We start from the raw sequence: 27957 nt of genomic DNA on the forward strand, positions 1-27957 counted from the left end.
ATATTGGATGGCAGAGAAGGCCTGGAGCCCAAAGGGGAGAGCCTAGAGGAGAGGAAGTCACAGGACAAACGTGGCGCTTTTCACATCTTCCCTCCACACCTCCAGCCAAACAAGCCAGCGAGGCGAAACACGTGCAAACGAACTGCTCCAAAAAGAAGTCCCGCCCCCTAACGACACCCTCCGAAGCATTTCTAGTAACAAATCATCCTTCTCAGTGTGGAGGGCGGGGAGGGGGGGGGGAGAGGACGATTTAAGAGTCCTTTCCCCTCCCAGTCAGCTACGTAGTCCTCTTTCGGAATCATAAAAACTTCCGGTTGGGGGAGGCGGGTCTAGCTAGAGCTTTCACCTTTCTCATTGGCCAGGAAAGATCTTTCCCCCCCCTTTTCCGGCCAGAGAGCCATTAGGAGGCGGGCCGTGGCGTGGCGACGTGTTTCCGTTGGGATGCGTAGCAGTGGTAGGCGGAGCGAAGAGTCTAGCTTGGACGGATCCAGACTGGGTACAGAGTCTTTCCTTCCCATTCTCCTTTCTCCGTGGAGCTACGGGAAAGAGGCCTTTAGAGCCCAGTCTGCGGCCGCAGTCGCTTCTCCAGCAGGACCCCGGAGCGCGAGGAGGCCAGGCCGAGCCCGGGGAGCGACGGGTCCAGACCGCTCCCAGGGCGGTGCGTACTGCGCCTGCGCGCGCAGGGTGTCTGGGAGGTGGGATTGGAAGAGTCGGGCTTTGGAGGGGTGGGTGGTCAGGTGGGGAAGATCAAAATTGAGGAGGGGCGTTGGCTGGGTGAAAGGTGGCAGGGGCTGGGGGAGGAGTCAGAATCAGCCTGGAGAGATAAACTGGAGGAGAGTGGGCAGAAGAGGCCGGAGAACCGAGTGATGTTAAGTGGGCAGCGGTTCGAGACGCTAGGGAGATGAGGCAAGTCTTGAGTCTAAACTCATCTTCTCACTTGAGACCTCCATGATTTTACTTCATCCACGTTCCACCAGTGGGTGGTTGCGGCTCTTTTCCCTACTTCTTGCTTTGCTCCCTCTCTCCTTTCTATTCCAGGGAGGAATCCCACATTTCTTCCATCCCTACTATTGGTCTTTTGCCTAACCTTTAAATATGAATGCAAGGAAATCTTAACAAACCGGAGGCTAAGCAGAAACTAGTGGGGGTCGGGGGAGGAAAGGAAGGATTTTCTCAGAGAAATTGGCTAACTCCCAGAAACATGCAGTTTATTTTGCCCAACAGTACTCAAGTAACCCCAAAAGAAGTTGTTTAATTACGCCAGCGAAGTGAAAAAACAAAAATAGAAGGATTTTTCCTAGATATTAATTGATTCAGTTGTTATTTTCTTTGAGTATGCAGCCAAAATTACCTTTCAGTTAAAAAAAATAAGCAACTTTAAGTTTCTCTGGTCCCTCTCAACTATTTTCCCCTTTGATCCCCCAGCACTTGTAGGGTAGATTACTAGGATTAAATAGGTGATAGTATGATGAAGTTTACAGAGAATCAATCACCTTAACACACAGAAGCACTCCTAGCATTTACAGTTGACCATAAATAGAATGGGCTGCCTTAAAGTTGATGAGTTCTCCACTAAAATTCATGCTTTGGTTGGAGATTGAACTAAATGCCTTTTGCAGGCAAGCTACCCTTCCAACTTGTCAACTCAAATTTCTTTTGCATTGTGTTGATAAAATAGGAATACCATCTCACCTGGCTATATTATGTAGTCCTGTGCATTCTTCTATTTCATTGAATTTTACAACAACCCATATAATGGGAAATATAAAATGAATAGAAATATGAAGATATTAATTGATCTAATTGAGGTTAGACCACCAGTGGCAAAATCAGTACAACAACTCTGACCTCCTGCCTTCCAATTTTAGGCTTTTTTGGAAAATATTAGGATATGTGGTACCTAGGGAAATATTGAGTGGGGGGGGAAGGGAGGGGCAGAATGAGGCTGGTTTAGTGACATACTCACTAGAAACACTGTAAGCATGATGAGTGCTTGCTGAATCACCAATTTTAGGTTTCTAATTAGGCTTGGGCCATGAACTGAACAGATAATCTCTGGAACTGATGGGGTGTTGTGAAATAAAATGAAATTTCTGAATGAAAAGTATCACATCTGATTTCCTTTGGTACTGGAGAGGAGAAAAGATCCTGTTTTATCATTTTGTGGAGTTTTCTGAACCAAAGAACCTGCGTCACTGCTCTCACATTTTTATCAAAGTCAGTTTATAATTTAAATAGTGCTACTACTCTTATGTCACTACTGCAGACCAGTGTTGAGCTAATTGACATTTACTCTAGGCTCAGAAGATGAAACATACCCTTTATTATATATAATAGTAATAATTACTCTGCCATTTCCCTTTAAGATTATTTAACAGGAGAAGCATGTGTTTGGCATAGAGATAAATGTACTTAGAATACAAAAAGTATGATTGGGCTTTATCCCTCTTGTTTGTGTATCTCTTGTATATGCAGCTGTCTCTTTAACAAATTAACTTCTTCACTTGAATTATTCTTCTCTAGTATTTTGGGACTAACCCCTCTGTTACCTCAGCTTTTCTTATTCTAAAGCCTGTCCATCACTTTCTAAGTTAACTGGGAAAATGGAAATTTCTATCTGAACCAAGCATTCTTCAACTATTGTCTCATTAGAATATTCCCTCTCCTTAACTTTGACTCCTGGCTTCTTCAGGAAAGAACTCATCCCACTTTTATTCCTTCCTCCATTCCCTTTCCTTCCTTTAAGGTTATCTTCTGTTTGCCTTGCATTTATATTATATGTGTGGTTACATGGATTTTGACTGCCCTATTAGAACGTGAGTTCTTTGGGGGCAGAAAGGTTTTTGTCTGTATTCCTTGTACCTTTACTTAGCACAGTGTTTTGATGCATAGGAAGCACATAATAAATGCTTGTTGATTGACATTTGAGCAAGTTCAAAGTTCATAGCCTGTGAGAAAAGTATCTTTTGTTTGGAGGAAGGATAAGGGCTCTCTACACAAAAGAATACATACTGATACATTTGGTAAACCAAAGAATGATAGAACTCTGAGGTAGTATAAAATTTGGGTAATGTCTAGGGGAAGGCTCGTGGCCTTTGGCAAAAGTTATAGTTTTTCATAGAGAAGAGTTTCATCTTAAAACACAAATGGTTATCTATTTCAGATAATGTCTCTTCTCTCCCTTTTTCCCTCTTTTAATTTGTTCCTCCTTCCTATCCTTTTACTGAAATCTGTGTTTAAGTCTTCCTCAATAGGGATTGTGATTACATATTCAAACCTCTTTTCCTGATAGTGGGAAGGCCTCTCACTGGAATCTCTCATCCTTGACATAGCTGCATCATCCTTCCTATTTGGTTACCAGTTCTAAGTCTGTTTACTTATCCCACCTCACCTTTTCCTATCCTCCACTCCCATTGAGTATAGTCGAGTTTTCCCTGACTCTTCTTTCTTTTCCTTGTTCCTATTAATAGAGCAATCCTGATTATGACATCATGACCATCCCCTTGGTGATGGAGCTCATCATTAGGATGGAAGAATGAGTCTGAGCATAACATACAAGATGGGTTACTGGGAGCATGTCATGAGAGGCACTGAGTGGAGCCGTGAAGGGGCTGGAGCCTTGTGAACAGGGACCCTGCCCCACACCACCTGCCAGGTAAAGACAGATCTTGGTTCAAGACCATGCTGTAAGTTTCAGCTTTCTTCTAACAAGCCGTGTCCTTTCCATTCCTCAGAATTCAGTCTTTCCAGTCAAAAACCCTAATTCCTGCTTCACTCCACAGAATTTTGCTTGTTTCTTTATTCTTCATTCTCAACATTTTACACTCTGGCACCTATATTCATTTTCACTTGTTTTTATTTGCCTAGGAAATCTTAATGATTTTCATACGTATCTGTCTTGTCTGCCAACAGGCCTTAGATGATAAATCCTTTGGAAAAAGGAATTAACTTAGATTCCTTTTATCATGCTCTTCTACCCTCCCACTTTCTCAAATACATTGCTGGAAGAGTAGGAGAATTCCTATTCCAATTTGGTTCAGAATATTATTTAAGAGATAAATAGCTGGCCTTTTGATGTAGTTGTAACTTGTTTTATGTGTTATATTTTTCCTAGAAAATTGTGTACAGATTGAACTTATTTATAAATGAGATTACATTTTACTCTATTAAGGGAGCTTAGTCTCTATAGAGTCCTATTCTCATGGAAGCGATCTTGGGACCTTTTAGATTAGTAGTGCTAGCAGAGCATAAATTTGAGTCAGTATACTGTGATGGCAAGATTTTATATATGATAGGCTGACCACTAGAAGAGGAATTATTTGACTGTGGCATCTTATGAAACAAAATTATAAAATGTCCTTCAATCCTGTTTGGCCATCTTGCTTTCTCTAGTAATAGTGGCAGAAAAAGAAGCAAGGCACTGTTAAAACTTTGCCATGGCTGTTGGTACTCTAAATGAAAAATCTTAGTCCTGTGATCATTACTCATTCACTAAAAGAGACAGACTACTTTGATCTTGTCATTGTCCTTAAAACTGAAACAACAACAACAAAAAAGTTGCTCTAAGCTAGAGGGATACCTTACAAGTTTTTTTTAAGACAGTCATAGTCAAGGACAGTAATACCATTTCATAGGACCTCCAAAATTTGCTCCCAAATCACTATAAAAATGGTTGCAACTATGCACCAACAGTAGTTTCAGGAGAAATTAGACACATTTCTTAGAAAAACTTAATGTTCTTATATTGAAATCAACATCTTTTGATACATAGTGATTTCATTGTAGAAATTGGAATAGGTGATGTTGGTAAGAAATATATGGGTTAGGAATAAAGGGATGAGAGAGAACTGTGAAGCTTCTGTGTAATCTTATTTCATTGATAACTTATTTTAGAAAAGAATCTAGATATGATGAACACCAAATAATATCACTAAATATTAAATCGATTATAATTCAGCAGCCCACCAAAGAAGAAGTACTATTGTAAAGCACTTAGCATAGTGCCTGACCTATATAGTAGATGCTTAATAAATGAAACCTTCCTCATTTCTGGTTAGAATGTCTCTGTACACTCAGACTGTTGAGTTTTCAGAGCAAAGGTCAAACTTAGTTTAAAGCTACAAGAAAAATGATAAAGATGAAAGACATGGAACATAGTCTTGACTTAATTGAGCAAGTTATTGATAATGAAAAATGGTAAGGTACAAGGAAAAAGAACAATGGACATTGATTATAATTTCCTACAAAAGTTTTTAACTAATGTAAATCAGTCACCACAGTGAGAATACCAAATCAACTAAAAAATATGCCCTAATGAGCAAACTTGTAACTTGGGGAGAGTAATGATGTCTGAAGCAATGCCATGTTATTAGCATACAGGTGCGTGCGCACACACACACAATGTATACATATGAAAAAAGATAGTGGAAGATTATGAGAGGTGTTGCTTCACAGTAAAGAAGGGTAAGATCTGTTTTAAGAAAGTATAGCAAGGGACCTAATTAACCAAAGTCGTCCTGAAGTTATTTAAGGGGAACAACAAATAAGGGGGAAAAAATAGATCTGTAAATATTTTATGAAATATTTAACTTATATCAGATTGCTTGCTGTCTTGGGAAGGGGGGTGGGGGGAGCTCCATAAAGCAGGGAAGGAAAGAATTTGTAACAGTCTTACAGAGATGAATGTTGAAAACTGTCTTTTTTGTACTTGGAAAAATAAAGTACTATTGGGAGGGGGGAAGGTTTTATGAAAAGCTTTTCACTAACAGGGCCAGTAGAGCCAAGACACGTGGACATCATCATCATAGACCTGGATGTACTTCTAAAGGAGGTAGAAACAATCCTCAAATGAGCAAAGAGTGGATTAGATTCAATTCAGTTCAATAAATTTATTAAGCATCTACTATATGCTAAGTGTTGAGGATACAAAAAGAGGCAATAGAGATTCTTTGCCCTCAAGGAACTTGCAGTCTAATGAATTCTAATGGATTGTTATACATGGAATAGCTGTATTTTAGAAAAAGACACTGAGAGATCATTTACAAAGTGTCTGAAAAATAAGAAACCAAAGTTGTGGAAAAAATTTCAAACATTTATTAATCCTGGAAAAGAGACTAGCTACACTATATATCTACTTTTCTGTATGTTCAAAATTTCTCTCTATACACTGTATAAAGACAACAGATAAGCTTTTCAAATGATATTCCACAGTAGGCTTTAATTTTACCATCACCCAATATACTGAAGGCTGTTGAGAATACAAGTTCCCACTATGCTTATCATTTAGTTAACAAAATAGTATTTAATTTGTTCCGGCAAAAACCATTTTAAAGATTCATAACATCTGAATCATTTAAGATTTCTTAATAGATTTAACAATAGAACTTTGTTCAACCTGCTGCTGAGAAAAGCACTAGGAGAGGAATATAACAGGATGATGTATACTTGCCAGCAGTATTTAATACTTCTCATGGAGAAGATCCATCACAAAAACGAATGTGATTTGGATAATGAGATGTTCTGTTTCTATTTGCTGATAAATGATGCTAGTGTATCAAGCTTCAAAACATTTCTAATCTTCATAGGAAAGATACAAAACCACTTGGAATGATTAGGCTTGATTATAGTATCAGGTAGGTAACAAATGTTTGTTGCCCAGATCAACTTGAAGTTGGATGGACTTTTCTATCTTTATGTATATCTGAGGGGGAAAGAACAGTACAAATAGAAGCAAATTGAATTGGATTCAGAATTAAATGAGAAGAGTGGCTGGATTGACTTCAGGAAATTACAGAGTTCTTTTAATTATCCCAAACTTCTACAAGAAATAAAAACCCTTCTTTTTTAATACCAGTTTTTACTCATGTTATATACCTGTAAAATGTGGAATATGTCTCTAAAGAATTAAAAATGAGTATTACTGGCTGTATCAGAGAAGAAATAAATAACTTGGAAGAACAGGAGTGAAAGCTGTCTGGAGATTATAAGATCCAAAGAGATAGTGGAAGGAAATTAAGGTAGATGGCAACAGGGAATTTGTGAAAAAACATGAATTAGTTCAATTGATCTATAACTTTAGAGTCAGATCATAGATCTTTTTGAGTTAAGGAAATTTTTAAGTTTTTAAAAACTTGTGGTACATCCTTTTGTAAAGTAAAATTTTAGAATTCAAAGGCACCTGACTTCAGATGACTTGTTTTTTTCCTTTGAGACCCAGAAAGATTTTAACTATAGAAGTTCTTAGCTGTTGGGTCAGAGCTTTTGTAATTGGGGAAGGGAGGGGAGAAGCGGGGGAGAGAGCAATGGAAGTGGGAGGGTGGTAGTGTCTGTGTATACATGTATATTTGGGAGGGTACATATCTCTACTTAGTCTTTGGTTTTCTTGTGTAGTTTTTCTTCATCCTAATTAAGGGTGGAAAAATACCATTACATACTTTGAAAATATCTATGATTTCCTTAAACAGCAACCGTTTGTATTGAAATACCGGTTTCTTCCTTGGCTAGAGCAAGATGTCTGATGCTAGTATACAGAAACTTTTTTTTTTCTGAGGCCTAAGATTGGTAGAAGGTGAGGGGAAACCCAAAATATGGTTCTCCAAAGAGAGCACTCTGACAAACTGAAGAATACAGAAACCTGTGTGGTAGCCTGAGCCTGTATGATTGGGTTCAGGGTGTGTTATTCTCTTCTATGGTAATACTGGAATGGATCCCAAGAGATTTTCTAAACCTTGGAGAATGGCACCCTTCTGCAAGCCCTAGGACCTCTCTGGAGGAGAGAAACAGATTAGCTGAGATGCTGCTTGTTCTTTTATCACTTATTGAACAGCACAACCAGTCTTAGGATTCCTGCCTCTTTAGGAACAGGGTTGCTTCCTTGAAGGATTAAAATGTAAATATGGAGCTTCTCTTTCCTGGATTTTCTGATGGCAGACTAGACTCATTAGGAAATAAGTTACTTTTTTTTTTATTAAATCTTGCCCAGCTTTGCATTTTGATGATTAACATGTGTGTGTCATATCTCCCATTAGAATGTAAGTTTCTTTTTTTTTCCTTTCTTTTTTTATTATAGCTTTTTATTTAGAAGTTATATGCATGGGTAATGGGTAATTTTATAGCATTGACAATTGCCAAACCTTTTGTTCCAATTTCTCCCCTCCTCCCCCAGATGGCGGGTTGACCAATACATGTTAAATATGTTAAAGTATAATTTAAATACAAGATAAGTATACATGTCAAAACAGTTATTTTGCTGTACAAAAAGAATCAGACTCTGAAATAGTATACAATTAGCCTGTGAAGGAAATCAAAAATGCAGGCGGACAAAAATAGAGGGATTGGGAATTCTATGTAATGGTTCTTAGTCATCTCCCAGAGTTCTTTCGCTGGGTGTAGCTGGTTCAATAGAATGTAAGTTTCTTGATGATAAGGATTGTTTTTTTTTCTTTGTGTTACCTGAATTTAGTATAATGTCTAGAATGTAGTGCTTAATAAATGCTTGTTGATTTTTTAAAAGATGTCATTAAAAGAAAGGTTATAGGGAACAATTTAATAATTTGTCTTTTGTCTTTTTTTCTAGTAAAAATATTTATTTTTAATACACATTATTTTATGAATCATGTTCTTATTTTGAGAAAAGGCAGCGCAAAAGGGGAAAACCATGGGAGAGATTAAAAAAAAACAAATAGAAAAACAAAGTGAACATAGCATGTGTTGATTTATATTCAATCTTCTTAGTTCTTTTTCTGGATGCACATGGCATTTTCTCTCCAGAGTCTGTTGGAATTACTTTGGATCACTGAACCACTGAGAAGAATCTAGTCTTTCATAGTTGATCATCACATATTCTTGCTGTTATTGTGTATAATGTATTACTAGTTCTGCTTGTTTTGCTCAGCATCAGTTCATATAGCTCTTTCCAGGACTTTCTAAAGTCAGCATATTCATCATTTTGTTATAGAACATTCCATTATCTTCATATACCCACAACTTGTTTAGCCATTCCCCAATTGATGAGCATTTACTTACTCCTTTTCCAATTCTTTGCCACCAGAAGAAGAGCTGTTACAAACATTTTTGCACATGTGGGTCCTTTTCCCTCCTTTAAGATTTCTTGGAACAGCTAGGTGGTGCAGTGGTTACAGTACCAACCCTGAAGTCAGAAGGAACTGGGTTCAAATTTGGTTTCAGACATTTAACACTTCCTAGCTGTCTGATCCTGGGCAAGTCACTTAACCCCAATTGCCTCAGCAAAAAAAAAAAAAAAAAATTCCCCTTGGGGTACAGACCTAGTAATGATACTGCTGGGTCAAAAGGTATGCACAGTTTTGTAACCCTTGGGGCATAATTCCAAATTTGGGCTTTTGTCTTTAACTATATCCTCACCAAATGGTTGAGGGATTGTGTCAAAACTCTTGGTTTATTTTCCACTATTTCTGCCAAAGTGAGTGTGAGAGAGAGAGTGAGTGTGTGTGTGTGTGTGTGTGTGTGTGTGTGTGTGTGTGTGTGTGTTTGTTTATACACTTGAAGGAGAAGAAGTGACTAAAGATGAAATTTTCCAGGTACTCTTATCCTGTTGCTCCAGAAGCAGACTAGAAAAGACAGGTTTAATCAAGGATTATGAGGCTATTGGAGCTTCATCTGTGCCAGCAGCCCAAGAAGAATCTCTGACTTCTCTGATGAGGTTAGAAGTGTCACCAGATTCCAGTGTTCACCTGGTTATGCCCTGAACCTTAAGAATGGGGAGTAGGGCTAATCTACAGTCTCCCACCTATTTGTAAGAACTCATGGGCCCCATTCTGGAATGATGCTCAATAGCGATATTGCTTGGGGCCTTAAGTACTTTTGCCTCAGGTCAAAACTGTCTCTTTTCCTGCCTGCCTTTTGATTTCTATTTAAAACAAAGCAAAATAAACGCCAGTGTTGGTTAGGCTTATTAAAGCCTGAGAGTGGTATTTGCATATTTCATAGATCCAGAACTTTTGTCTTTGATTTGTTTTTTGTTTGTTTGTTTGTTTTTGCCCAAAATGCTTCCCCTGACTTTGAGGGCCATGTATCTACTCTTCTTTCCTTTAACTTTTTGTAACTCTAGTAGTTAATTCTGGAGGATAGAGGAAAATATTAAAAGGATATTGAATCTCCCAAAGTTTGGTGTGTTCCTCTTTCCCTTTCAGGCATTCAACTTTTTAGAATAAGCTTTGTGGGGGAGATAGTTGACATTTGTAAGTGAAAGCAACCTTAGACCCTTTGTACTTTTCATCTTCCTGTCAGCTTTTTCCAACTTTAAATAGTCTGAGTTAGCTAGTTAAGATTCCCTGAGATCTCTCCAGACCTGATACTGACCTTGTAGGAGACCAAGTATCTTATCTGCCACTAGGGAAGATGTGTATCTCAGGAATCATATTAACTGTAGAAAAGCTGCATAGGCAGGGTTTTACCCAAACCACTGAAATTACAGATTCCCAGGAGATTCTCAGATTGAAGGGGGGAAGGAATGTGTCAGGGAAAAGAATTAACTACATGTCAAGCCCTATTAGGTTTTGCCTAAATTGGGGAAGTAAATTGCCTTTTAAAGTTGAGATATGTGGAGTTCTTTTTACTCCCTAATTTAGGCAGACTTTGTGATATACATTGTTTTTTGTCCAGAGCAGGTCAGTCTGAAACCTTAGATGAAGGCACATTGCATTTAAGATGCAAAGTTGGGTTAGGTAATATCTAGATTTATTTCTAGCTTTAGATTTTTCAGCATTAGTCCAGAAGATTCTTTATAATCACTTTTTTTTTCTGTAAAAGCCAACTCTTTTAATACTCTTAATGAAATTTTTACTTTTTTATTTAATATTTTTATTCTCAGTGAAATTAAAAAATTTTTTTACATTTGTTTCTAAAACTTTTGAGTTCTAGATTCTCTCCCTTATCCCCACCCCCAACTTCCATTAAGAAAGCATATGTGAAGCTATGCAAAATATTTCCATAAAAGTCATTTGTGAAAGAAAACATAGAACTCTCCCCCTCCATTCCCACCCCCACCCCCCAAAAAAGGCTCCAGAAAAATAAAGTTTAAAAAAAAAAAAAAAAAAAGCATGCTTCGGTCTGTATTCAGACACAATTCTTTCTCTGGGATTTTTCATCATAAGCCTTTTGGAGTAATCGTAGATCATTTTATTGACGAGAATAGCGAAGTCATTTTTAGAATATTATTGATTAGAATATTGCTTTTAGTTTGAATACAGTATATTTCACTTTGCGTTCATGGAGGACTTTCCAGGTTTTTCCTCAGAGCATCCTGCTTATCATTTTCCATAGGACAATAATAATTCCATTGTAATCATATACCATAATTTATTCAGCTATTCCCCAATTAATGGGCATCCCCTAAGTTCAATTTTTTGCCTTTGAGAGCTGCTATAAGTATCTTTGTACATATAGGTCCTTCCCATCCTCCCCCTTTTTAAATCTCTTTTGGGATTCATGCGTAGTAGTGATAATGATAGTTCAAAGATTAGTTTTTATATTTTTAAAATTATGCACCAGCAATTTATTTTGATGCTTAGCTAGATTTTTGTAGTTACACTAGGAAAAAATTAGAATTTGGTTAACTGTGCTGGTTAGACCATGCTTAATATTCTCTTTTGGACACTGAATTTTATGATGAAGAGAGCAATCCCTCTCTGGTGAAGTATATGGAACTCCGGCTTTATAACTCACATTTGGATGGTGCTTTATAAATGATTGAACTAACTGGATATATTTATCTTGAAGATGGTAACTAAAGGTAAATAATAAAATGTCTTCATATTCTTGAAGGGTTGTTATGTGGGAAGAGATTGTATTTCTCTAGAGAACCAGAACATGTCTGGGGGAAATGTGCTCAGTCTTTTGGGGCTTCATATGCAAAAGATGGAGCAATTGGACTGAATGTTGCCTCAAAGATTTCTTCCAATTTTAGGTGAATGATCTTATGGTCTTAATAATTAGATAATAAGACTCATACAGAGCCAGAATGAGATGCTCTAGAGATTTATCCAGGGTCAAACATTAAGTTGCAGATCCTGAATTTGAAGCTTTTTTTCTTCTACTACTAGGGACAGTGCCACAGATGGACTCAATAGAGGGGGTGGGGAGGGGAAACCCTTTATGTCCTGTCTAGTAATAACCTCCGCCAAGAAATTATAGTATGGACTTTTTCTTTAGGTGGAAAGCTAAATGAAGTGACTTCTAAGAACCAATATTGAGTCTCAAGTTCTTAGGAGTTTTATTTAAATGATGCAGACAGCTTGTGTGTCTTGGCTATTTCTTTTTTTTCAAAAAAAAGAAAATGTTTATAAATTTTAAAACTATACATGTGAAATATTTTTCATTTTTTGTGTAAAGATTAACTCTTAAATTCAATAATCAGTTATTGGGATGTTTTTGTTCTTTGGAAAAAGCTGTCAGTAAAAACAAGTTGTTGATGCAGTCTTAGTGTGTATTTTTACTAACTTAAATAGTTATTCCCATGAAGATTAGATGCTGTATCTGTAAAGATTATTTAAACAATGAAGGTTTCACTGTACTATGAGGAGTCTGTGAGGAGACTGAGTTTGTCTTTCCTCAATGATCATTAACTATGATTGCTAAAGATGAGAGGCTGAGGGAAAATGACTAAAAGGGAATATATAGTCAGATCATTAAGAGGAAAACTTGGGTGTGGAACTAATTTAGTTTTCCTCCTTCCTTCCTTTGTTTCTTATTTAAACTCTGGGAGAAATGTTTCCATTAAAATTTTTTTTTTAATTTAAGAATTATTTGAATGTGGAAATATATTTAGAAGAATTACACATGTTTAACCTATATTAGATTACTTCCTATCTAGAGGTGGAATATCTTTGGGTTTTTTTTTTTTTTTAATAACTTTTTATTGACAGAACCCATGCCAGGGTAATTTTTTACAACATTATCCCTTGCACTCACTTCTGTTCCGATTTTTCCCCTCCCTCCCTCCACCCCATCCCTGAGATGGCAAGCAGTCCTTTACATGTTAAATAGGTTACAGTATATCCTAGACACAATATATGTGTGCAGAACTGAACAGTTTTCTTGTTGCACAGAGAGAATTGGATTCAGAAGGTATAAATAACCTGGGAAGAAAAACAAAAATGCAAGCAATTTATATTCATTTCCCAGTGTTCTTTCTTTGGGTGTAGCTGCTTCTGTCCATCCTAAATCAATTGAAACTGAATTAGCTCTCTTTATCAAAGAGATCCACTTCCATCAGAATACATCCTCAAACAGTATCGTTGTTGAGGTATATAATTATCTCCTGGTTCTGCTCATTTCACTTAGCATCAGTACATATAAGTCATGGAATTTCTTTGTATGTATTTTGAAAAATAACAGATTATTATAGAATAAAAAAACTAATTGAAGACCAATACCTAACACTTTATACCGTGATAAGGTCAAAATGGCTTCATAATTTAGACAAAAAGGGTGATACTTTAAGCAAATTAAGAGGACAAGGGATAGTCTACCTCTCAGATCTGTGAAAAAAGAAGGAATTTATGGCCAAAGAAGAATTAGAGAATATTATGAAATACAAAATGGATAATTTTGATTATATTAAATAAAAGGTTTTTTACAACAATACCAATGCAGCCAAGATTAGAAAGAAAGCAGAAAGCTGGGAGAAAATTTTTATATCCAGTTTTTTTGATAAAGACTTCATTTCTAAAATATATAGAGAATTGACTCAAATTTATAAGAATACAAGCTATTCTCTAGTTGATTGACGGTCAAAGGATATGAACAATTTTCAGAGGAAGAAATTGAAGTCATTTCTAGTCATATGAAAACTGCTCTAAATCACTACTGATTAAAGAAATTCAAATTAAGATAACTGAGGGATCACTTCACACTTCTCAGACTGGCTAAGATGACAGAAAAAGATAATCATTATCTTATTCATTTATTCATTAAGTGTTGGAGAGGGTGTAGGAAAATTAAGACACATACATTATTGGTAGAGTTGTGAAATGATCCAACCATTCTGGAGAGCAATTTGAAACTATGCTCAAAGGACTTTCAAACTGTGTATAAACTTTGATCCAGCAGTATCTCTACTGGGTCTATATCCCAAAAAGATTATAAAAAAGGGAAAAGGATACAGAAATACAAAAATGTTTGTAGCAACTTTTTGTAGTAGCAAGGAACTGGAAATTGAGTGAATATCTATCAGTTGGGAAATGGCTGAATAAATTATGGCATATGAAGGTAATGGAATATTAATGTTCTATAAGAAATGAGCAGGCTAATTTCAGAAAAGCCTGGAAAAACTTCCACAACCTGATGTTAAGCGAAGGAAGTAGAACCAAGAGAACATTATATTCAGCAACAAGAAAATTATGTGATGATCAACTCTGATGGATGTGGCTCTTTTCAACAATGAGGTGATTCAAGGCAATTCCAATAGACTTATGATGGAAAAGGCCATCCACATCCAGAAAGAGAACTGTGGGGACTGACTGTGGATCAAAATATAGTAATTGTTTTTTATTATAGCTTTTTATTTACAAAACATAAGCATGGTTAATTTTTCAACACTGACCCTTACAAAACTTTCTGTTCCAAATTTTCCCCTCCTTTCCCCCGCCCCCTCCCTTAGATGGCAGGTATTCCAATACATGTTAAAATATATGTTAAATCCAATATATGTATACATATCCATAGTTATCTTGCTGCACAAGAAAAATCAGATCTAGAAAGGAAGAAAAAAAAAACCTGAGAAAGAAAACAAAAATGCAAGCAAACAACAACAGAAAGAATGAAAATGCTGTGTTGTAGGCCACATTCAGTTCCCACAGTCATCTCCCTGGGTACAGATGGCTCTCTTCATTGCTGAACAATTGGAACTGGTCTGAATCCTTCATTTTTTTTTAAATAACTTTTTATTGATAGAACACATGCCAGGGTAATTTTTTACAGCATTATCCCTTGCATTCACTTCTGTTCCGATTTTTCCCCTCCCTCCCTCCACCCCCTCCCCCAGATGGCAAGCAGTCCTTTACATGTTGAATAGATTATAGTATATCCTAGATACAATATATGTGTGCAGAACCGAACAGTTTTCTTGTTGCACAGGGAGAATTGAATTCAGAAGGTAGAAATAACCCGGGAAGAAAAACAAAAATACAAGCAGTTTACATTCATTTCCAGTGTTCTTTCTTTGGGTATAGCTGCTTCTGTCCATCTTTGATCAATTAAAGCTCTCTTTATCGAAGAGATCCACTTCCATCAGAATACATCCTCAAACAGTATCGTTGTTGAGGTATATAATGATCTCCTGGTTCTGCTCATTTCACTTAGCATCAGTTCATGTAAGTCTCGCCAGTCTTCTCTATATTCATCCTGCTGGTCATTCCTTACAGAACAATAATATTCCATAACATTCATATACCACAATTTACTCAACTATTCTCCAATTGATGGGCATCCTTTCATTTTCCAGCTTCTAGCCACTACAAACAGGGCTGCCACAAACATTTTGGCACATACAGGTCCCTTTCCTTTCTTTAGTATCTCTTTGGGGTATAAGCCCAGTAGAAACACTGCTGGATCAAAGGGTATGCACAGTTTGATAACTTTTTGAGCATAGTTCCAAATTGCTCTCCAGAATGGCTGGATGTGTTCACAATTCCACCAACAATGTATCAGTGTCCCTGTTTTCCCACATCCCCTCCAACATTCCCCATTATCTTTCCCTGTCATTCTAGCCAATCTGACAGGTGTGTAGTGGTATCTCAGAGTTGTCTTAATTTGCATTTCTCTGATTAATAATGTTAATCCTTCATTGTTGAAGAGAGCCACGTCCATCAAAATTGATTGTCGTATAGTCTTCTTGTTGCCATGTATAATCTCCTGGTTCTGCTCATTCACTTAGCATACATTCATGTATGTCTCTTCAGGCCTCTCTGAAATCATCCTGCTGGTCATTTCTTACAGAACAATAATATTCCATAACATGCATATACCATAATTTATTCAGCTATTCTCCAATTGATGGGCATCTATTCAGTTTCCAGTTTCTTGTCACTACAAATAGGGCTGCCACAAACATTTTTGTACATACAGGTCTCTTTCCCTCCTTTAAGATCTTTTTGGGATATTAGCCCAGTAGTAACACTGCTGGATCAAAGGGTATGCAGAGTTATCTTAATTTGTATTTTTCTGATTAATAGTGATTTGGACTATGACTAGAAATAGTTTCAATTTCTTGGTCTGAAAATTGTCTGTTCATATCCTTTGACCATTTATCAATCAAAGCATAGTATTTTCACTTTTTTTTCTTGTTTGTTTGCTTGGTTTTTTTTTCCCCCTTTGTCATGTTTTTTCTTTTTTCCCTTTTGAGCTGATTTTTCTTGCACAACATGATGAATATAGAAATATGTTTAGAAGGATTGCAGATATTTTATTGGATTGCTTGTTGTCTGGAGGCAGGGGGAAGAAGGAGAAAAAAGGTTTTGTAACAAAAGGGTTTGTAAGGGTGAATATTGGAAATTATCTTTGCAAGCATTTAAAAAATATTTTTTTAATTTAAAAAGAGAAAAATTTAAGCATTCAAAAATTTTAAAAGCATATTTCCAATTAATAAATTGGAATGGCATGATTTTTTTTGTTTTTTGTTTTTAATATTTTCATTTTCACCAGTTAGATGTAAAAACAATTTTTTTAAGGTTGTACATGTACATTCTTTTTTTACATATTTCCATATGAATCTTGAGAGAGAACTCAAGACAAAGGTGGGGGAAACTACAAACAAAAAAATCAGAAGAAGAAAAAAAAAGATGAAAATGTGTTGATCTACATTAGTCTCCATAGTTCTCTCTCTGTATATGTGGTGTTTTCCATTCAAAGTTGATTGAGATTGCCATGGATTACTGAACCACTTGAGAATGATCAAGTCTATCATAGTTGCACAATCTTGCTGTTGTGTACAATGTTCTCCTGTTTCTGCTTGTTTCACTCAACATCATTCATGTAAATCTTTCCAGGCCTTTCTAAAATCAGCCTGTTTTATCATTCTTTATAAAACAATAATATTCCATTCCCTATCCAATTGATGGGCATTTATTTACTCATTTTACAATTCTTTGCCACCACAAAAAGAATTGCCTACAAAAATTTTTGCACATGGTTCCTTTTTTATTCTTTTATGATTTCTTTGGGATACAGAACTAGTAGTGGCAGTGTTGGATCAAAGATTTATTTGTGTTTAAAGTAATGACTTTTACTCCACTTTGACTCCATGGGAGGAACTTCAGTCCTGACTTTTTGCTCTTGTTTGGTACAAACAGGATGTGAGTTACTCCTCACTAATACTATGCCTTCTTCTCAACAAATCAGGGACACAAAATCTTTTAGAAGAGGTTCTAGGTTGGAGTTTTATTTTGTGTTCTCTTAAGATCACCTCTTAAATATCAACAATCATTATTTGTAGATTGAAGGATTAATATTTTTGGTGTCCAGCCTGCTTCATTCTCTGTTAGAAAACTCTTATCTAGAAAGTGAGATAATAGCTTTCTGGATCTGAAAGAAATAAAGGGTAATGTCAAGTCACTTCGCATCATACACTGCAAGAATCTGGTGGCAGTTGCTACTTTGGCCCAAGACTCCTTCTTCTTTCTGATTTATTCCTAAGTTTGATTAGAAAAGAAGTCAATAAGCATTCTTCTCTTTGACAGGAACCCTACTAATTTCTTTGTATTCCTGAGGCTACAAAGAAAAGCAATAACAAGCAATCTATTCTTAGCTCCCTTTTAGAAGGGGAAACAACATGTAAATACCTGTAATCTAAGTAGCCATTGACCAAATACACCGGAAAGTGTCTGTGGGAGAAGGAACTAGCATGGGAGAAGCTTTTTACAGAAGTAGCTAAGAACTGAAGGGGAAGCAGAGATGAGGGAGCAGAGAATTCCAGGCAGGAGAAACAGCCCTTGAAAATGTCTGTAAATGCTATGTTTTTAATAAGGAATTGCAGGGAGGCCAGCATAAGTGATTTGTAGCATACAGGGAAGAAGAGAGTAAGTTGTAAGAAGACTAGAAAGGTAGGAGATGATAATAATATAAAGAGGTTTAGAAGCCAAGGATCCTGAAAGTGATTGAATGAGAGAAGCCCTAGAGAAGTCAGTTTGGCAGCTGAGTAGAGTCAGGACTGGGGTCTGCACAGTTGAACTTTAGGTTTTAATCACAGTTTTCAGGGGCTCACTTAGATTTTTCCTCCCATTCCCAACTTGAACCTAGAAGAAATTCCTGGTCAGATTCACCATGTATCGCAAATTTAAATTGGTGTCCCCAACCTCTGGTTGACAGAAACCTTTTGTTTCCAATCACTCCTGATGGATCTAACCTCTTTTGTTTTCCTGTGTTAGGCCATGTGCTTGCTTCATATCTGAAAATCCATTTCCAGGTATCTGTACTGGAAAGTACCACCACCATCCCACCCCCATCTTATTTACTAGTTGCCAGCCAAAGATTATTGGGATGATACAAGCGGCTATTTGAATGGTAGTTTCTAAACCAAATGTTTAGGTGATGACTTCTAACATATCTTTCTCATGCTCCTTCTTCCTAAGACTAAAATGGTCAGATTTGAATTTATAAAGCTGAGTAGTTTTTTCACTTGCTTACACATACTTACATAATTTGTCTTTCATTGTTGGATAAGGCAAAGTATTCAGAAACCAATAAGTATATACTTAGATTGGTAGACCATTCTTCAGGACTCAAGAAAATCCTTGGCCTAAAATTTTGTTTTGTTTTTTTGTTTTTTCTCTCAAATAGTATTTTATCTTTTAAAAATGTATTTATTTTTAAAATGTAAAATAATGTAAAATGTAAAGTTTTCAGTACTCATTTTTGCAAGGTTATATGTTCCAAATTTTTCTCCCTGCCTCCTTTTCATGCCCCTCTTCAAGAGAGCAAGCAATCGTTTTAAATATATTCATATTTGTCATGTTTTGCAAGAAAAATAAGACCAATTATGCCCCAAAATATATCAGACTGTGCTTACCCTTTGATCCAGCAGTGTTACTACTGGGCTTATATCCCAAAGAGATACTAAAGAAGGGAAAGGGACCTGCATGTACCAAAATGTTTGTGGCAGCCCTGTTTGTAGTGGCTAGAAACTGGAAACTGAATGGATGCCCATCAATTGGAGAATGGTTGGGTAAATTGTGGTATATGAATGTTATGTAATATTATTGTTCTGTAAGAAATGACCAGCACGATGAATATAGAGAGGCTTGGAAAGACTTACATGAAATGATGCTGAATGAAATGAACAGAACCAGGAGATCATTATATATATTTCAATAGCCATACTGTATGAGGATGTATTCTGATGGAAGTGGATATCTTGAACAAAGAGAAGATCTAATTCACTTCCAATTGATCAATGATGGACTGAATCAGCTATACCCAGAGAAGGAACACTGGGAAATGAGTGTAAACTGTTTGCATTTTTGTTTTTCTTCCCAGATTATTTTTACCTTCTGAATCCAATTCTTCCTGTGCAACAAGAGAACTGTTCAGTTCTGCACCCATATATTGTATCTAGGATATACTATAACATATTTAACATGTATAAGACTGCTTGCCATCTAGGGAGGGGGTGAGGGGAGGGAAGGGAAAAATCTGAACAGAAGTGAGTGCAAGGGATAATGTTGTAAAAAATTACCCATGCATATGTACTGTCAATAAAAAATTATAATATTAAAAAAAAGAAAAAGAAAAATTAAGACCAAAAAGGAAAAATCAGGAGAAAGAAAAAACAAAAACAGTTGAAAATACTATATGCTTCGTCCACATTCAGTCTTCATAGTTCTCTCTCTGGATGTGGATGGTATTTTCCTCCCAAGTCTATTGGAATAGTCTTGAATTAACACATTGTTGAAAAGAGCTAAGTCTCTTATAGTTGATTATCACATAATCTTAATGTTACTTTGTACAATGTTCTCCTGGTTCTGCTTACTTTACTCAGCATCTATTCATATGAGTCTTTCTAGGCTAAGCCTAAATTCTTTGCCTTGCCCTTATTAGAATCCCTCTTCAAACATTTCTGACAAACTGTTCGGTTTGGTTTGTTCAGTTTTGTACATGTGTACTAGATTTTCTTTCCAGCTTTAAATTAAAATTCCATTCGAGATGAACCCTATTTTTTTTTCTTTTATATCCTTGATCATCACATAGGTCAGCTTTGTGTCAGTGATGCTAATTGACCCTTTTTGTAGGTACCAATCCTGAGGGAAGATGATGAAACCTTAAGGTGGAGTGATTCTCCCCACATCTCCTAGCTCTTTATGTTCTTTAATTTTGAGTGTTTTTCTGTCCCTCTACAAATTCCCAGAAGTTGTACCTCAGCACTTCTTTAGAAAATGAGGGTACTAAGAAGTACCTCCCTCCATTCTTTCTTCTCAGCATATGTGGAGAAATTAAACATGTAGTAGGCAAAGCAGTCATTGCCAGGAAACAGGAGCGACACTGTGTAGGAGAGAGAAGGCAGGAGCTGAGCTAAACTAATTGATCTGTCGGTACAAAAGGGGTTGAGGAATAATCTCCCTTCCCTCCTTAAGTCAGTCAGTCAGTCAGTCAGTCGTATCTAGCATTGGTGAGAAGCTAAATTGCCAACCAACTCCAGCTCCAGACTGCTTCCGTGTTGGAATACATGGGAGCCATCTGACAGTGGCTGTGGAGATCCAGCAGCTCTTGTGTATTCCAACATATGGTGCCTGAAGGTGGGGCAAGAATTACAAGAAGAACCAGAGCTGTTCGTGAGAAGGATTCTTCCAGAGTTAAGGAAGAGCCCCAGTAAGACTTTTTTTAGTCGGGGTAATTAAACAATACATCAAAGGGCCGAGCCAGGAGACTGATGAGAGACTATTCTGACTACAGCCCTCTTCTCTTTTTGAAAGTTTGCTTCCATGATATTTCATAAGATCAACACCTGTTACAACCATCCAGAAGTGATAGTGCTGCTTGCATTCCTCTGTTTGTGGACCATATTGTGGGGAATAACAGCAAAAAACAGGGAATTGTTAAGGGACAGGATAATTCTTTTGAGAGTCTCCACAGCTGTGGGTCATAACATCTGAAGAAGTTGCAGGGCAGCCTTTGCTGACACAGGTGTTACTGAGTAGGAATGAGATAAATTTGAGACAGAAGGAAGAGGAGAGAGGTCAGACAAGGCAAGAGCCTCTCAGAAAAGAGCAATTGCTTCTCAGTCTCCTTGTATCATCTTCTCCCAAGAGGGGATCCATTCTGAGTTGGATCTCTAGCAGCCACTGTCAGGTGGCTCTCATATATTCCAACAGCTCTCCTGGGTATTCCAACACTTATGAAGGCCAGCCTAGCTTGGAGAGATGTGGCCTGGCTATTTGTAGACGAACCTTAATTCTGCTTTGCTTCTCTTCCCTGCAGGGCCTGGTCTCGGTGATGAGACATGGGGTATGATGTAGCCCGCTTCCAGGGGGATGTTGATGAAGATCTTATCTGTCCTATCTGCAGTGGAGTTCTGGAGGAGCCAGTGCAGGTGAATTGGCAGAGTGGAAGAATAATGGGTGTGGTGTTTGTATCACTCACAGGTGCTTGTTAAATTGGGATAATGAGAGGTAGTTTCTGTTTTTCCAGGCTTTGGTTCATCCTGAACCAATTTTTATTGAGAAACCGTAATAGTGTTCATGGAATGCTGAGACCCAGAGAATGGAACCCCCATGAGTATCAAGAAAGTCAACATTGAACCACAAGCGTTCTAATTTATGGTCTCATTCCCCCAATATAGATTGGATACCAGAGAAGCAGGGAGAGCCCTGTTATGGGCAGCTTAAATAGATGGAATGCCTCAGGATGGGAATGGGGTCTCTTGATTTGTTTTTTAAATTGGGAAAAACTCTTGAAATTCTGTTTCCCTCTCTCAACTACTTTTTGAGTATTAATTGAGAAAGGAAAAAGATCCACGTACATTGGATAGAAATCCAGCTTTGGGAGCCAGGAAAACCTTGGTTCAAATCTCATTTCTGAGATACTAGTTGTGTGACCCTGTGCAGATCACCTAACCTTTCAGTGTTCTATTTAACTGTCTCAGAGAAGTTGTAAATGGAATTTCCTCTTTTGGGGGTTCTCTCTATCAATTTATGTCCCTATTCCTATCAGATTTTTCTGGAATCATATTTCAAAAATTGACAGATAAATGAAAGAAACAAAATGATATATGTCATATATGCTGGCAGAGAAGCTCTAATTAAACATTAAAGTTGTGGTTAAAATAACCAAAAAATCCCTATGGGTGGAATCAAGTAGATATGCAACCATCAAGTAATATAGCTGCCAAATTGAAGAGATGACTGGGATGAAGAGTTTGTTTCCCTACAAGAAGTTATAAGTGAATTGCCAGTTATGACGCTATTCTTAGATTCCCTGACAGGTTCCCCTTAAATATGCTGTCTGTTAGTATGGCCAGGATCTTCCATGTAGACTTTCACTTCCTATCCATAGCTTCATCTCTGGTCCCTGTAAGAAGCAACTCTGATTTTATAGATTTTGACAGGTGAGAATCTTTTTGGTGCTCTGCCCTATGCCCTCCTGACTCCTGGCTATCTCTAATGATTATTTATCTCTTGTCTTCAGCATGTGTGATGGGAAATGGGGTATTGGGGAGAGTTAACAGGATTCATGTAACCTCTTAATTGGTCATCATCATCCGAGGTCTAGAAATCATATTGCCTATGTTCCTTCCCCTGATCTATCCTATATGTAGTTTGTCAGGATTAGTGGAAACAGAGAAAGAATCTACTCCCGGCCACTAGATCAATCGTTTTTATACGGATTAGTCACTTGTGTCTGACAGATATAACATATTAACGTACTATCCAGAAAGCCTGAGTGAGATGAATTCCTAATGATCTTAACCAATAAGCTCCCCTGTTGGTGTTCTTGCTTAAATACCAATTGAAGGTATGCTCTTGTACCATGTGGACTTAAGGCTAGGATATACCCATTTTTGAAAATAGTAGCTCCCAGAGCCACAGAATCTCAAGTTGGAAGACCACTTTAGAGAGATCTGCAGCTCCCGTAATTTTACCCCAAAGGATCCTCTGGTTCTCCTATCCCTGTGGCTTGAACTATTAGATTATCTCTTCTCTGTGTCCCTTCAGCCACCCAGAGAGAAGGGCAGTTTCTGAACAAATTCAATTGCAGCCTAATTGAAATAAGCCCTGTCTTTGCAGACTTTGCAGTTTCATACCAAAAGTAGTAGTGTTAAAGTGGGAGAAGGTTCTGAGACTGTCAGGAGGTCCGTGGGTCTTTGTAAGTTTATCTCTTCTACCAGGGTGAGCTGTTTGTTTTCAGCTACTATAATTTAATATGAATCAGGTGGATATGAAAGAAATGTCTAGTAGTTCTCCATGCTTAGAATACTCTCTCATTTCCATTGTGACCTCCCTAGTTTCCTTAAGTCCTAGTTATAAAATCCCTTATTTGGGAAAAGAACCCTTCTTGAACCTCTCACTTCTAGTGTCTTCCCAATGTTATTTCTTGTTTATTTTGTATATAGCTAGCTTACTATATATTTGTTTACATTTATCTTCCCTATTAGATTGTAAGCTCTTTGAGGGCAAAGAATGGGTTTTTGTTGTTTGTTTTGTCTTTTTTTGTGTCCTGTGGGATTTAGCACTGTGCCTAGTACTTAATAGGTACTTAATGTTTTTGATTGCTTGATTGGTTAAAATAATAGTTGAGTGACTGCCTCTCTTACCCAGAGAAGACTTTGATTTGAAGAACAAACTGAGCAAATATTCCCTCTTTCTAGGAGAATCAGTGAGGTCTCCTATGTATGAGACTCTCCCAACTCTATCAGTAGTATAGAGCATGGCTGTCCTCAGCCTTCTTGTAACTTAGGGACCCCTTGCTACTCAGCAGAGTCTGGTTGTTAAGTGATGACTTCATAAAGGCCCATGGGTTTGTCCCACTTCAAAATTACTGGCCCCTAAGGACTTTGAAAGCTGTCTGGACAGCAGGGGCAGCAAGAAGGGAGAGGGCAAGAATCAAGAGGAACCTTTCTGTGTCTTTTCTGGAGTGGAAAATATAAAGCCAAGGAAGAGTCTGGTCTCAAAGCCCCCCTCCTCCCCCACTATCCTCTTTGTTGGGGCTGACGTGTTGGATATCAGCAGAGGAGTCTCAGGTGAAAGGTAGCAAAGTGACCTGCACAGTGGGGATGGGGGAACGCCAAGCCAGGGATTGTGTTTCAGGTAATACCTAGGAGTTGTTGGCTCTCCTCAGAAAAAAAAAGCCTTGTCTGCTTCAAAGGAGACAAGCCTACCCTCAGCAAGGGCAATCCATTCTTTATTACACCTTGTTTTTGCCTCCTTCTTCTATCTAAATCCTGTCCCTTCCAGAAATTTCCACTCACAAAATTACCTCTGCATAACTTCTTATATCGTTTTCTTTTTATAATTTATTTGTTAATCATGTAATACTTTGACATCTTTTCCCTTGTGTTGATTACTTAAATCTTTGTTGTTTAACTTTTGTTTATATTTCATCTCCCTAGATTATAAACTTCTTGAGAGAATAGAATGCAGTTCTTTGTTATGTCCAGAGTGTAAAGCATGTTGTAGATGCCCAATAAATATTTGTTGATTTGACCTGATTCCAGAAAGCACTCGGTCTTGGTTGGCAAGGTCAAAAATCCATACAGTGGGGGGAGGTGAAGAGAGTCCTTGTAATTCCTGGGGCCTATTGAATAGCATTACCTAAGAGAGTTCTAACCAGCTTAGTTTATGGAGATGGTGCCAGCCGTGCTCTCTGGCCCTGCTGACTGCAGCGGTAACTCTCTCTCTGCCAGGCCCCTCACTGTGAGCACGCCTTCTGCAATGCCTGCATCACCCAGTGGTTCTCTCAGCAGCAGACGTGCCCCGTAGACCGAAGTGTAGTGACAGTTGCCCACCTGCGCCCTGTCCCCCGGATCATGCGGAACATGCTGTCAAAGCTACAGATTGCCTGTGACAACGCTGTGTTTGGCTGCAGTGCCGTTGTGCGGCTGGATAACCTCATGTCTCATCTCAGTGACTGCGAGCACAACCCCAAGCGTCCTGTCACCTGCGAGCAGGGCTGTGGGTGAGGATTTCCACCTGACTCCTGCCTCCAGTCCACAGTTAGAGGTTCTTCCATCTCCCCATTACTAAGCCCTTCATCCAGATAAATGAAGGTTGGCCTATTTGTACCCCTGCCTCTGTGCCCAGTGAATGCCAAGATATGGTTGTCTTTTGGGGCTAAAAGATCTTTAGGCAAAGTGGTGCTTTGTCTTTCTTGGCTCCCCTCTGCCCTCCCATGCTTCTTGATTGGGATGCCCTTTCAGAAGTTAAACTTCCTTATGGAATTTTTGATCCTTTCTCTCTTGCTCTTCCCTTAATTTATATAATGAAAGGCTAATTCTCAAACTCTGCAGAATAATCTTGTAGAGCCACCAAAATTGATCATATATCTCTCTATTCTCCCTCCCCACCAGTCAAGGGATCTCCTTATCTAGTTTTAAGTTCTCATTCTCATCCTCTTGATTCTCTGCTCTTCCCAGCTCACAAGGGCAGGTGTGGTTTGGGAATGTGGAAATGCAGAGTGAAATGAAAGCTTTTGACTAGGAGATGGCTGTAGTCTACATAGCATCTTTCTGTGTGAAATGGGACTATTTGCTCACAGTCTACTTGTTGGGCTGACCATTGGAAGCCCAATCTCAGCCACTGAACTCCCTGTCATACTCTCTTCCTGCTCTGGGATTGCAGCCTGGAGATGCCCAAAGATGAGCTGCCCAACCACAACTGCATTAAGCATCTACGCTCAGTGGTACAGCAGCAGCAGACGAGAATTGCAGAGCTAGAGAAGACATCCGCTGAGCATAAGCACCAGCTGGCAGAGCAGGTATGTCTAAGGGGTTTGGAGAGAGGGCTACTTAAAATAACAGTCGTCACTGAATATGGTGAATATGTGTGACATCATGTGATGGAATGTGCAAGGATGAGAGTCCTTGCTGTTTCTTTCCCTTGTTATTGACAAGAGTCATCACCTTAAACAGTAAGTACCACCAACTTTATGGTTTATCTCTGTATAAATCCCCTTAAGCTGAACTGCTCTTTAGCTTTTTGCTTGCTGTTTGCTATGACTTGTCCTGGCTCTTTTTTCTTCCAACAGAAGCGGGACATTCAGCTCCTGAAGGCGTACATGCGTGCTATCCGCAGTGTTAATCCCAACCTGCAGAACCTGGAGGAGACCATTGAATACAATGAGATCCTTGAGTAAGTGGAATCCCAGACTTGAGGGATATCTTTAGATAGATAAATAAACCCTGTCAGCCATCATTAGCTTCTCACACCTGGGGAGGGAAAAAAGGGCAGCTTGGTTGGGATGATATGTGAGGCAAAGATAGAAAAGAGGGAGGGATCTTTAGTTTCACCCAGAATTCCTCTGATTTAGTTTTGGGTTGGGTTGTCCCATTAATAGGTGGTAGCTTTACTCACATTGACCATGAAGAATTGTTTTGGGTTCTAGCCACAGTAGAAACTGCTGCTTTTGCCCCACTGAAGCTTATAGTCTAAAGGAAGACAGTAAATATATATACAATCAGCGTCTTCATTTTTGAAATGTACTTTAAGCACAAATAAGAGTAAACATTTTGGTTAAGATTCTCTTCTAAATCTGAAAGTTTAATATGTGGGGGGGAAAGTGTTAAAAGAGGCAGGTAATCAGGTGGGACAAAGTAAGGAAAAACTCCTGGGCCAGGTTTGGAAAAAAGGGATAAACACACATGGGATAAGACTTGTGTGTTATGTAATAGTAGTTCACATTTATGTGGCCGTTTTTTAAAGTTTCAAAAATGCGTTTCACACATCTCATTTGTTTCTCACAATCCCACTGATGTGGGTGCTATAGATGAGAAAATTTAGGCTCAGAGAAGTTACAAGATATGCCCATAGTTTATAAAACAGCATTGACTGCAGGGCAGTCTGGGTGATAGGAGAGGGCTTAGAGTGACTTCCTCAATCACCCTCCACACAGGTGGGTCAACTCCCTGCAGCCAGCCCGGGTGACCCGCTGGGGCGGCATGATCTCCACACCGGACGCTGTGCTGCAAGCGGTCATCAAGCGCTCTCTGGTGGAAAGTGGCTGCCCAGCCTCCATAGTCAATGAGCTAATTGAAAACGCCCATGAGCGAAGCTGGCCCCAAGGCCTAGCCACACTAGAGACACGTCAGATGAATCGGCGCTACTACGAGAACTACGTAGCCAAACGTATTCCTGGCAAGCAGGCAGTGGTGGTGATGGCCTGTGAGAACCAGCACATGGGCGATGACATGGTGCAGGAACCAGGGCTTGTCATGATATTTGCGCACGGCGTGGAGGAAATCTAGGAAACCACAGCAAGACTATAAAGCGAGAAGGAAACCTGAAAACCCCATCACTCCACTGGGCATGTCCCTCTCACCCCCAGTTGCCTATATTCAAGCCCCAGTTTCCTAGTCTCCTGGCACTAAAGTGCCCCAGGGCATTAGTTTCTTCCTCCCTCATACCTCTAGCCCCCTGTGCCCAAGAGGGAGATCCAGATATGGATGCTGTTACTCTTACTTCCTTTCCCCCCAGATTTCTGTACATTTTCAGCCTGATTGGAAGGGCCCCCAACCTCCCTGGGGTCCAGATGTTTGCAGAAGGCACACAAACGTCCATTGCTCCTAGAGGAGAGGGATGATGTGTGACCCCATCTCAGACCAAGGGTTTGGAGCCGGTAGGCAATTTTGGTCCTCAGCAGGAAGGATGGGGACATCTGAAGGGGAGGGGCAAAGTCAGCAGAAAAGATCTAGGAGTGGTGAGTGACACCAAATAGAAACTGATCAGCACTGGTGGCTGTGGGGGGTGGGGACATGAGCTCTGTGCCAAGCAGGAACCT

General features: G+C 38.6%; 1 protein-coding gene across 5 annotated transcripts; it reads left to right on the forward strand.

The window, feature by feature from the left end:
• The first annotated feature begins 258 nt into the window (after positions 1-258).
• On the forward strand, positions 259-27652 carry RNF41 (ring finger protein 41). 5 transcript variants are annotated; one of them, XM_051962735.1, is made up of 7 exons: positions 259-658; positions 3471-3655; positions 21448-21559; positions 24869-25140; positions 25803-25938; positions 26209-26312; positions 27073-27652. In XM_051962735.1, exons 3-7 carry the CDS (start codon positions 21470-21472, stop codon positions 27422-27424), a joined length of 954 nt encoding a protein of 317 aa, XP_051818695.1. In that variant the 5' UTR covers positions 259-658; positions 3471-3655; positions 21448-21469; the 3' UTR covers positions 27425-27652. The 5 variants fall into 5 exon arrangements, with proteins under 5 accessions (XP_051818695.1, XP_051818696.1, XP_051818697.1 ...); XM_051962736.1 differs by lacking the exon at positions 3471-3655; XM_051962737.1 differs by lacking the exons at positions 259-658; positions 3471-3655; positions 21448-21559 and adding an exon at positions 24045-24212.
• Positions 27653-27957: the final 305 nt, after the last annotated feature.

This window comes from Antechinus flavipes, chromosome 5 (assembly GCF_016432865.1).
Source record: "Antechinus flavipes isolate AdamAnt ecotype Samford, QLD, Australia chromosome 5, AdamAnt_v2, whole genome shotgun sequence".
Taxonomy (NCBI): domain Eukaryota; kingdom Metazoa; phylum Chordata; class Mammalia; order Dasyuromorphia; family Dasyuridae; genus Antechinus; species Antechinus flavipes.

Bases quoted from the DNA above. Each gene is read 5' to 3' on its own strand.
- RNF41 (XM_051962735.1), top strand. From the start codon at position 21,470: ATGGGGTATGATGTAGCCCGCTTCCAGGGGGATGTTGATGAAGATCTT. The intron at 21,560-24,868 runs GTGAATTGGCAG...TCTCTCTGCCAG, and splicing joins TTCTGGAGGAGCCAGTGCAG to GCCCCTCACTGTGAGCACGC. The intron at 26,313-27,072 runs GTAAGTGGAATC...CCCTCCACACAG, and splicing joins GAATACAATGAGATCCTTGA to GTGGGTCAACTCCCTGCAGC.